Source organism: Triticum dicoccoides, chromosome 7B (assembly GCF_002162155.2).
Source record: "Triticum dicoccoides isolate Atlit2015 ecotype Zavitan chromosome 7B, WEW_v2.0, whole genome shotgun sequence".
NCBI classification, from domain to species: domain Eukaryota; kingdom Viridiplantae; phylum Streptophyta; class Magnoliopsida; order Poales; family Poaceae; genus Triticum; species Triticum dicoccoides.
Genome location: NC_041393.1, coordinates 751,118,840 through 751,130,485, shown reverse-complemented (window position 1 = coordinate 751,130,485; position 11,646 = coordinate 751,118,840). Strand labels below are relative to the sequence as shown.

The 11,646-nt window shown below is 46.2% G+C and overlaps 1 protein-coding gene across 1 annotated transcript; it reads left to right on the top strand.

Moving 5' to 3' along the window:
- Positions 1 to 7,651: 7,651 nt before the first annotated feature.
- Positions 7,652 to 10,610, top strand: LOC119340388. The gene is made up of 2 exons (XM_037612300.1): positions 7,652 to 8,501; positions 10,152 to 10,610. Exons 1-2 carry the CDS (start codon positions 7,755 to 7,757, stop codon positions 10,239 to 10,241), a joined length of 837 nt encoding a protein of 278 aa, XP_037468197.1. The 5' UTR covers positions 7,652 to 7,754; the 3' UTR covers positions 10,242 to 10,610.
- The last annotated feature ends 1,036 nt before the right edge of the window (positions 10,611 to 11,646 follow it).

Genomic DNA, 11,646 nt, shown 5'->3' with positions numbered 1-11,646 from the left:
CTAGGGTTCCTGTTCAGGATCTGCTTTTTAAGCACATCACAAAGAGCTTGATGCCCTTTGAGGCTTTGTACATGCCTGTCACATACAATTCCTTCAACCCTGCATTTTTTAGTGATACTTTTGGTATCCTCAGATGAGGAATTTGTGACAATAGAGACAGTTGAAGAAGTCGCAGCAACAGAAGCATTTGAACTTTCAGGTGAAGAATTAGCATATTCATGTTCGATACATTTCAAATAAGGTGCAATGAATTCTTCCTGAGCGGTGCTGATCTATTGAGCAAGCAAGGAATTATTCTCCCTCTGAAGATCATCATGAGTTTCCCTTAGTTTCTCAAGATCTTACTTTCTCTGAAGAAATTCATAAGAAAGCTTCTCATGATCGGCTAAGAGAGTTTCATGACGACCTTGAAGGTTATCAAACTTAGACTTAAGACATTAAAATCATCAGTCGGGGTTTGAGTTTGATTCACTTCCTCACCCAACAGGTCATCGCTTTTGTCTACCAAATTTTGAATCCCTTCCAAAGCTTTTTGTTGTTTAGTGGCAATATTAGCAAGTTTGGAATAGCTAGGTTTGAGGTCATCATCAGATTCATCTTCACTAGATTTATAGGAAGGATATTTGAGTGCCTTGGCGCCTTTTGCCATGAAGCAATAGGTGGGCGCAAAGTCATCGTCGTGATCAACAGCGGAGTTGGGGTTGCCATGTTCCTCAGTGTTGAAGATGGACTTGCTAACGAAAGCAGTAGCGAGAGCTAGGCTCGCCACACCAGAGTCTGACTCCTTAGATTCCTCCTCTTCCTCATTTTCCTCAGATTCAGCTTCAGAGTCCATTTCCTTGCCAATAAATGCTTGAGCCTTTCTGGAACTGCTCTTCTTGTGAGATGAAGACTTTGAATATTTTGATGATGAGGACTTTGAAGATTTCTTCTTTTTCTTCGAGTCATCTGAACTGTCATCCTTGTACTTCTTCTTCTTTGATTCCTTCAGCCACTGAGGACAACCAGCCATGTACTGACCATGCTTTTTTTGCATTTGTGGCAAGTCCTTTTCTTGTAATCGCGGGATGATTAATATGATCTCAAGTCATCATCACTTGAAGATTTTCCAAAACGGCCACGCCTTGAGAACTTTTGGAATTCCCTCACGAGCATTGCTAGCTCCTGGCTTAGTTCCTCAGGATCACCAAGGCTGCTGTCAGAATCTTCCCCTTCAGATGAGGAAGTTGCCTTGGCCTTCAATGCACGTGATCTTCCATAGCTTGGCCCGTAGAGGCGTCTCTTCTCAGCTTGTTGGAATTCATGAGTATTCAGTCTCTCGAGGATATCAGCAGGATATAGTGACTTGTAGTCTCCGTGTTCTTGAATCATTAGTGCTAGTGTATGGAATGAGGAATCAAGTGACCTCAGTAATTTCTTCACCACCTCGTGGTCGGTGATGTCCGTGGCACCAAGTTCTTGAGGCTCATTGGAGATGTCAGTGAGGCGATCAAAGGTTTGCTGAAGATTTTCGTTGTCGAGTCTTCTGAAGCGGTTGAAGAGATTGTGAAGAACGTCAACTCGAGAATCACGTTGGGTTGATATTCCTTCGTTGACCTTGGACAACCTATCCCAGATAAGCTTTGCATTCTCCAAAGCACTCACTCTGTCGTACTATCCTTTGCTCAAATGGCCACATATGTTATTCTTGGCTTGAGAGTCAAGTTGCTTGAATCTCTTCACATCAGCAGCGTTTATGGTAGGAGTGACAGGCGGAACGCCATTTTCCACAATGTACCAGAGATCGTTGTCAATTGCCTCAATATGCATGCACATCTTGTTCTTCCAGTAGGGGTAGTCCGTCCCATCGAAGGTAGGACACCCAGCCAAGACCTTGATTATGCTTGCAGTCGACATAACTAAAACTCCAGGTGGTTAAACCAAAATCACACAGAACAAGGGAGTACCTTGCTCTGATACCAATTGAAAGTGTGTTATATTGACTAGAGGGGGGTGAATAGGCGATTTATACAAATTCATCACTAAGTAAATTCTACTTAAGGAATTTGCTAAGCGATGAAATACAAGCAGCACATAAAGTACTCAGGTGCATGCATAACAAGATAGTAGCGTAGTCATGATGATGAAATGAAACATACACAGAGCACATGTAGCGTGTAAACAGGATAAGAAGGCAAAAGACAAGGTGACTGAAGAAATAGGATTGAGGAAATTGAGAAAGTATTCAGTCAAAGTCTTCAAACAGTAATGATCAAGTTCATCAACACATAAGTTAGGAAATGAAAGGGTTTAGGAAATAGAACCAGTAGCTCGATGACGACAGTGATTTGGTAGACCAATTCCAACTGTTGTGACAGTTGCACGTCTGGTTGGAGCGGCTTGGTATTGAAATCAAAGGACACATAGTCCCAGGACACACAGTCCTTACTCTATTGTCCTTGAGCTAAGGTCACACGGGCCTCGCCCAATCACTTGTGGTAAGTCTTCAAGGTGACTTCCAAACCTTCACGGACTTGGTCACTCAGCGATCCACAATTCCTCTTGGATGCTCTAGACCTTGATGCCTAACCATCTGGAAGACAGTCTTCAAAGGTAACAAGCATCAGTTCCACACAGGAACAATCTCTTCAGTGATGCTCAATCACTTTGGGTTTTAGGTGTTGGGGTTTTGGGTTTTTTCCTCAGTGATCATTTTCTCTCAAAGTCCTCGGAGCATGGGATGCTCTAAATAACAAGTGTCAATCTATCTCTCGGAGTAGCCAACCAACTAGTGGTTGAGGGGGTGGCTATTTATGGCTAGGGAGCAGCCCGACATGATAAGACATAAGTGCCCCTAATGATATGACCGCTATGTGGATAAGATATTTGGGACAGCTGGCGCGAAGCACAACAATGGTCAAAAATTTGAGCTCTCAAATTCCTCAGGGCTATCATGTTCCTCACTGTAGGCAATTGGCACTGGCGAATTCCTAACTCCTCAGTCAGAACAAAATCCTCAGAGACCAAAAGATCTTCGTCTCTGTCACTGAAGAAATTGACCGAACTGCAATAGATTTCCAAGGGCTTCACTCGAAGGATTGGGTATATGTAGGCTTTCAGATGAGCATCACTTGGAAAATTTCCTTAGTATTACCTCGACCCCTTTAACAGTATGCATGGTGTTTCCTATGACTCAAAAGAAGCAAATGAAACTGCAAAAACAAAAATCTTCACGCTTCATAGTCCTCGCATTAATATCTTCAAGGTCACACCAATTTCCTCATTTCAAAATCTTCAAGAAAACCAAAGTCTTCAGATGAAGACATTCTTTTTTAGGGGTTGACTTTCTTCGTATATATCAAACTCCTCAAAGACTTATAAGACCTATGTACACTCACAAACACATTAATCCCTTAACCTATAAGTCTTCAATACACCAAAACCACCAAGGGGCACTAGATGCACTTACAGTTTTTATCCCACCACATATACCCCTCCACCACTTCGTGGAGAGGTTGACTAACACAAAAAGAAGAACCCTAGATTTGAGAAAAAGCTCCCTCTTCTTCTCCCCACACCAAATCGAAGATTCTGAGAATATTTGTGATAGTTCTTGAGAGAGATTTCACCCCAAGCATAGATCCACTCCTTCTCTTGAAAAAAGTAAGTTGTGTTTTGAGCAAGCTTAAAAGCATTTTCCCCTTGATCTTGTTACACCTGGAGGTTTCAGACTCCTATGAGGTAGGATTCTTCCATGAGGAATCAACTTGTGATTTACCATCGTGAAGTTTGTAAAGGTTTGGAAGCCACCTCAAGGTCTACCACTACTAGTTGAAAATCGCATTTGTTGTGATATCTCAAGGAAGAGAATAGGGATCCTTCATGGTGTTGGTTTGACCATCTCTCCAACATTGACCGGCTTACCTGCAAGAAGGCGAACATCAGAATACATTCTCATCATCATGTCTTTGGTTATCTCTAATCCCAGCTCTCTGCTTGTGGTTTACATTGGTCAGTTGGCATTGCATTCAGTATAACTTGTTGTACTGCTTATCTCACTGTAGCAATTTTTTAGGCTCACATTTATATTCGCATAGTCTAAACTCGCTAATACTCCCTGCGTTCCTTTGTATAAGGTGTACTTGTTTTTTGAGAAGTCAAACGAGTGCAAGTTTGACCGAGCTTCTAAAAAAATATATGAACATTGACAATACGAAATTTATATCATTTGATCCATCATGAAAAGTAGTTTCATATTATATCTACCAGGTATTGTAGATGATGTTATTTTACTCTATAATCTTGGTCAAACATTCAAATGGTTGACTTGGACGGAAACCACTACACCTTATATTCTAGAATGGAGGGAGTAATCGACTAAATTTATAATTATACCTATTCAACCCCTTTTTAGGTCCATCTAGCTCCTTTTAACACTACAATTGTGTCATTATTCCCCTTATGAGTAGTGCTAGAATTGATCACACTTGCACTTGTTGTGTTACCTCCACCCCAGATAGGTGCCAATATTTTGTCTATAAATTGTGTGCAAGCTGCCAGTCTCGGGCTTTAAAATCGCCTGTTTTATTAATAACATGCTTTACATCAGATGGCATGTATCCCCCTAGCAACATGTCATTTATCTGAGAGGAGACCTTGCATTGGACTTTCTCTTGTAATGCAAGATCAGTTACTCGCATTTCCTAAGTGAATAGGTTAGCGAAATACGATTGCATTAGAGTATTGAGAGAACAGTACCTTCAGTCCATAAATCGTGTTTGTTTTTAAATAACTTATACCTAAACACCTTTGCCCTGATCAACCATAAGGGTCAAAAAATGAGGTTTTCTTGTCACTAATTTTGAGCAAGATGACTCCTGAGCGTTGCATCTAGTGGATGTCTTCTAGTTCAAGTAAAAACCCAATAAGTTCAAGAATGTCCTTTCTTCTTACTTTGATTCGTCGTCTATATGGACTCACATCACATTTTTTCTAGGTCTCACTGATCCTTTCACAATCATTTTTTTAGTTCCTTCAGAACATGTTGGTCCTAGTCATGGAAAATGCCATGCATGTACCTAGCTTGCCTAACACTCCACCTTTCATTGCATCCAAACATGATTCCTCCCATGCTCTGTGGACCATGTCATGAAATTAGGCTTCCTGCAACCAACACACCTCAAAGGACGCCTGGCCTTTTGGTCTACTTGTTGAATTATAGTGGAAGTTATTATCCACTGTAATAGTGGATTATCAGAGTGATTTTACTCGAGATTTTGAAGCCCTTCATAAGGGAATGTTAGTTACCAACCATTGTTGCAGACACCCTTGTCCAACCTTTTCCATTATACGACTTCGATGCCAAGTAAATTTATCTTCAAGGAACCCCATGGCCTCTAGATCAGTGTCATTAGCTCCTCCTAGAAAGCTTGCATTTATCCGGTTTGGTTCCTTCTTCTTTTTCACGATCAAGTAGTATCACATTGAAATCACCCATCATTAGCTAGGGTAAATCATGTTGGACCTTTAAGTAACTCATCCGTTCCCATGTCGTATGTTTCTCTTCCAGCTTGAACTCACCACACACACCGGGGAACGTCCAACTCTCTATTCCAAAATAAAATAACACTAGCCTTCCTTCCATCGCTAGGATTCACCATAACCGATTCCATATGAAGACAACGATACCAACACACTGTCGAGAAGGGTTCTAACCGTGTCTCCGAACAAAAACACCAATGAGTTAATCTGTGCTAAACGTCCAACAAAGCACAAACTATCAACATTTCCCAACCCCCTGTAGTTTGAGGCTAAGGCTTGGGCGTTACTCCATCATGAAGCCCGTCGATTTTGAGTTTCCCAAAGCGTTCATGTTTCCTTCACAATTGTCGGGTCTCTTTTTGGGGGTGGGATGGGAGTCTGGCTGGGATAATTTGGTGCATTTGGATCATCAAACTGTTACACCAGCCGCCCGACCTTCGCAGAAGTGCCCTCATGCGGTGACAAAATAAGAAACACGCTCTTCCTTTTATGTTTTGCGTCTAGAATATCCATATCACCCCCTTCTTTGTTGCTTGCATTAGTCAACAACAACTCCAACTAATTTTCGGTGCTTTAATAAAGTTAACACGCATTCCACTTTTCCTCCTCTAAATGTCTTCCTGGCATTGGACCTCATTCTCTCCCCTGTCAAAATCATCCTCCCATGTGTTGTGCATAAAACTGAAATGAGCCTCTGCCCTGATTGATCCGTCCTCGCTCGTTGCATCATCTTAGAGATGGGCACCAACTCCAATGAGCGCGTAGATTCTTGAAGACCAGAAAGCTTGGAAATGGATGCCATCGCCATGCTTCTTGAAAATGTGCCCAATCATGCTGGCATACTGAGCACCAATCACACAATTGGCTTCTCACCATGTATGACTAAAACTTTCTTCTTGAGTGGCTTTCGAACATCCAGTTTAATACTTGTGCGAAAAAAGTTTCTTGAAAAATCCTGAGATGCTTACTCGACAGTAATGAATCCACCACCCACGCTAGCAAGGGTTTTTAACATATCGATAAACCCGTCCAGGAGGTCGTGAATCAGAATTCAAATATTCACATGACGTAGCTTGGATGTGGCTGACTTTGCAAATCCATCATAAGGTGCTAGAACTAGGGCGAAGCCTTTGTATGTCCATGGAACCCCTTCCCTCTCCTTTTCCTAGTCACCGAGACAAGAAAACTGCATTGTGTAAAGGTTCTAATCTACATACTTGATCTTCACTTCTTGAGCTACGTCCCATGACACTCGCATGTTCTTGTAAAGTCAAAACATACTCCATTCTCTGTTCGTGTGCATCCGGGCTATAGTCGTCCAACGGGTTGCCTTCATCCGTGGCGGCGCCTCATTCTCAAACACAACATTGTCGAGATAATCTTCATTGAGGCATAATTCCTTCATCATTGCTTGTAGATCGCCTTGGTCCATCGCCGCAGCCTTCAAAAGTCCACCGCCATGAAGCCCTAGCCCGAGAGTAGCTATCGAGCTAAAATACTAACTCCCGATCAGCATGAGAACCCTAACCAAGGTCGAGCGACGATGCACGATCACCCCTACTCCAGCCCGATCGAGGACCAAGCAAGAGAGGGCTGGGAAAACTCAATACTAGTGGGGGCGACGAGACGACGAGACGGCAGAAACCCTAGCGGGGAGGGAAGTTTGGGCAGCCCTCCAAAAAAGAAAGTTTGGGCAGTTTGCAGATACATGAGAGCGAAATGCATCCACATCCGGATCCGGCCTGCCCTAATAAACTCGGATGCCTTTTCGCTCGGGCCCACCTTGGTGCCATAAAACAAGGCAGAGTACGAACACGCATTCCTCCGCTCCCCACCAATCGAGTCGCGAGACAATTCCCTTACATAGAACTACTCCGACGGGACGGACCCACGTAACAGGGAGATGATTTCGCGAACGCAAAGCTCATGCACTTTACCGACTCGCCCGGCCTCGACTTGACCCACCCGCAAGCTAAATGCAGGGGGCCCAGGGGCCGGTGAGACGGGTTCACGAACACCGGGTCTAGGGCTCTAGGCGGCGGCCACTGCTGTCCGTCTCCTCCTCCTCGCCCAACTCGCGTCCGCCTCCGTCTCCGCATCCACTTATAAAACCCATCCGCCCTCCCGTCGCCTCCCTCTTTTCCTCTATTTCTGCCAGAGAAAAGAAAGAAATCACACCTCCCATCCATCTCAGGGCGGCGGCGTGCGCGAGTTCGTCTCCTGCGGCTTTCCCCATGGCGGAGTACGACGAGCAGGGCATGGCCATCGCGGCCGCCGAGATACTTCTCAGCCTCCGGAGCAGGAAGCTGGCGCGGTGGCCGGACTGGGTTCCGCGCCCGTCCAGCGACCCCGCCGCGGATCTCCAGCGGCCGGAGGAGGCGGAGGACGAGCTGCCGCCGATTCCGGAGGGATGGCCGAAGCGGCCGCGGTTGCCGCCCCGTGCGGTGGCGAAAGGAACCGCGTGGCTGCTGTCATGGGAGAGTCCCTTTGCGCGGCTGGGGGAGCATCTTGTCGCCAGATCCGGTGCGTGCTCCAGCGGGGACGAGAGGGCGCGGTCGCACCCGCGCGTCACGAAGGTGAAGCGCGAACCTTTGGCGGCGCGGAGGCCGGAGACACCGCCGTACTACGTCTCGGCCGCCGGATCCGGCCCTTCCACCAGCGGCATGGACAGGGCGCGGTCGCGGCGGCGGCAGCGCGTGAGCGAGAAGGCGCAGGCGACGGCGGCCGCGTGGACTGACGCCGCCATGGCGGCATCGAGCCCGGAGACGCCCTTCGACTACGCCAACGCCGCTGGATCAGGGGCGTCCTCGAGCGGGGACGAGGTGGCGCGGTCGACGGCGAAGCGCAAGGCGCAGGGGTCGGGCGGATCCGGAGTTCCTTCTAGCGGCGACGAGGGGTGCAGCTCGCCGGCGAAGCGCGCGCGGGCGGACATCTCCATCGCCGTCGCCGTCCAACCCAAGGCAGGCGCGGTTAAACTTGAGGTGAGTTTTTTTTTTAATCGCCTTATCGCTTTCTCATTCTCTGCGGTTTATTCGACTCGCTTTTGGACCCTGGAGGCCTTTCTTGCATGCCAATCTTGTTGAAGTCGCGTGAATTGCAGCAGTATTTCCCCCCTCGGTTTTGTGCGACTCTGTCTCGTTACTCATCAATCTGTCGAGGAAGTTCCTTTGCCGTGATTTTTTTTTTGCCTGTCCCGTCGTTGATGTGTTCATACGTGTGGCGTGGCGTTCTTCGTCTGAATGAGCTGGTTAGAAGATGAAGTTCTTGTGTCGTACTCCGGCGCCAGCGCTTCGCCGGAGAGGATAAATCATTCTCTCGCATACGGCCTCCGGCCTCCGGGATCGTTTTCGTGACCGTATGGCTTTTGTGTGGACCCTTTGCCTTGGCCGTTGGCACCGTGTCTAGTGTAGCTGGAGGTAGGCGATGGCCGACGAGGCAAGGTAGATAGAGTAGTTCTGTTATACGCCGCATTTATCGCTTTTATTTATTTATTCCTCGCTCCATCCAATCAGTAAATAAGGGGTAGAAAAAAAAGGAAAAGTAATAGGAAGAGAGAAAAAAGGAAGCAGCAGTCGTGAAATCTTGAGTAATTTAGTAAAGTCGATTATTGCGGGGTTTTGAATTGGAAGGCGATTTGATTAATTATTGTGTGTGTCGTTGGCTGCGGATTTGGAATTACTCAATTACTCCATGTTGTGTGTGTTTTCGCTGTGGACGAATCCCCATCTCCATCATGTGATAGCTGCACTCTCCGTGCGTGTTTCTCGCCCTCGAGTGGTAAAATTTCGTTTCCCTCTGACTTGCCTTGCAAGATTGTAGACTTCCTTCGGGGTTTCGGTGCTGTTTCCCGTGCGGCCGCGTGGGTCCGGCCAGTTTTTGTGGACCCGGTCCCACGGAGTTCGAAGGTTGTCATCGGATTTTCCTTTTTTGTCGCCATTTATTTTGCTAAATTCAGGCGGAAAATGCGGCCTAGAGAAATAACCGCAGTACATCTTCAGTGGAAAATAACGCGAAGATTGAAAGCTGGATGAAGTTTTTTTTATAGGGTAACAGAAAGTTTTGCCTGCCTCTGCTTGCGGCAGGGTTGTTGTAAAGTGGTGCGTGTGCCTTTACGTGTCAGTCCGGGATGTGGGTCCCTTTGACGACCGACGTGCACAGGGGTGGGGTGCCGCCCATCGGTCGGCAACGTGGTCATTGGATGCCGCAGTGACCACTCCCTGGTCCAGCATGGGCTTGTGAGTCGCGACTGGTGTGGTATCATGTCACCGCACCAGACCCGCCAGGGCTGCCGACTTCTTTCCTTCAAAAACGAAGTCCAACTCTACTACAGTAACTAGCTTCTCAAAAAAAAAAAATTTACTACTGTTATAAGTGTGCTGGCTTATTTGTTGCTAGTACTAGTAGGAGCTGTCTCGGTTCCTTTGCATTGCATCTATGAGAGTACGGAGTACAACTATTTTATTCCGCGATGATTTTCTTAACAGTGATTCCACGTGATTCCCTCGATCTTGCATCTTGCCGAGATCCGTCTAGTTGTTGTCATCCTGTATTTGTTTAAGCAGTGTGCTTTCGTATTTTTCTCAATTTTCCTGGAGCTTCCAACTCAAATCATTTTGGTTGATGCTGTGCAGGATCAAAAGATCGAGAACAATTACCGGGACGAGAAGGGCCACTTGATGTTTGACCTCAACGAAGATCCAAGCATGGCGGAGGAATGGTGACTGGTGAGAGGCGAGGAGGACCCGGAGAGGATTTTGCTAACTAGTTGGTGTGCTTGGGGCGAATCAACCCAGCTGCTCATGTGTACATAAAAGGCAAAGCCAGTAGAAGAAGAGCCGGTGAGGGTGTGTTAAGCTGAGATCGGAGCTTAGAGGGTATACTCATCATTAGATTTATATCAGGGTTAACTTAGTCTGCTCTCTTCTGTTGGACGTACTGCATGCGCCGGTGCGCTTCTGGCTCGCTTTGCTCAATGCCGTGTACTGCAGTCCCTGCTATTTTCATCTTTGTTTGTCCTGTTTATTATCCGAATCAACTGATACGGTGCATGAATTGAAACAATAATATATACTTCATTAGGTATTTTCTTCTTGTTTGTTTCATATTGGCTATTTGCTCAGCTGCTTCTTATTAGGAGGATTTACAGTCCGTTTAATGGAATTGATGATTTACCTTCTAGTATGGTACACACCCGTCCACTTTTTCTTCTGTACAATAAAGGTTATATTTACATGAACCTGTTTATTTGGTTATTTACAGTTTATAATAAATACTCCCTCCGTCCGAAAATACTTGTCATCAAAATGGATAAAAGAGGATGTATCTAGACGATGTTTTAGTTTTAAATACATCTATTTTTGTCCATTTTAATGACAAGTATTTCCGGACGGAGAAAGTACTATCAAATAACAATTTTGCTAGAACTCATCTAGATGAGATATAATTTGGTCTCATTCACCTTTTATAGTCATTAGATGTGATGCTATAAGATGCGTGTGTGCTGACGTGTATTGTATCTATTCTTGTTTTCAAAGTGGATGAGACCAAATTATATCTCATCTAGATGAGTTATAGGTACCCCCATCAAATAATGGTTTAGCACTGTGATTGTGAGCCGTTCGGGGCAGCTTGTCGCATGGGTGGTTGAACTGGGGTGGATTTGCCTGCGCCACTTTCTCCTTCCCCTCTACTGCTGTAAGCTTTGCCCGGTACCATTATACACAGCATCTTAGCAGTAGCGCTGGACAAAATAGGGCGCTACTGCTACTTAATAGTAGCGAGTTTAAATAAACCGCGCTACTGCTACTACTTTAGCAGTAGCGCGTTCTGCTAAAGAACGTTGCTGCTATACTTGTATTGGGCGCAGATGGCTAGCCCCACTTAGCAGTAGCGCGTTTCTCTGAAACGCGCTACTACTTACTTACCTTATCCTAGAGCGGTTCACTGCACTGGTACCCTCTCACTCACTCTCTCTCCCTCTCACTCGCTCTCGCTCGGTCGTCCGCCGCCGTCGCGCTGCTCCTCACCGAGGTACTCCCTCCTCCCCCCTCCTCCGGCCGCCCTCCTCCCACCGCCCCTCCCTCCTCCTTCTTCGGCCGCCCCCTCCCTCCTCCTCCTCCGGCCGCC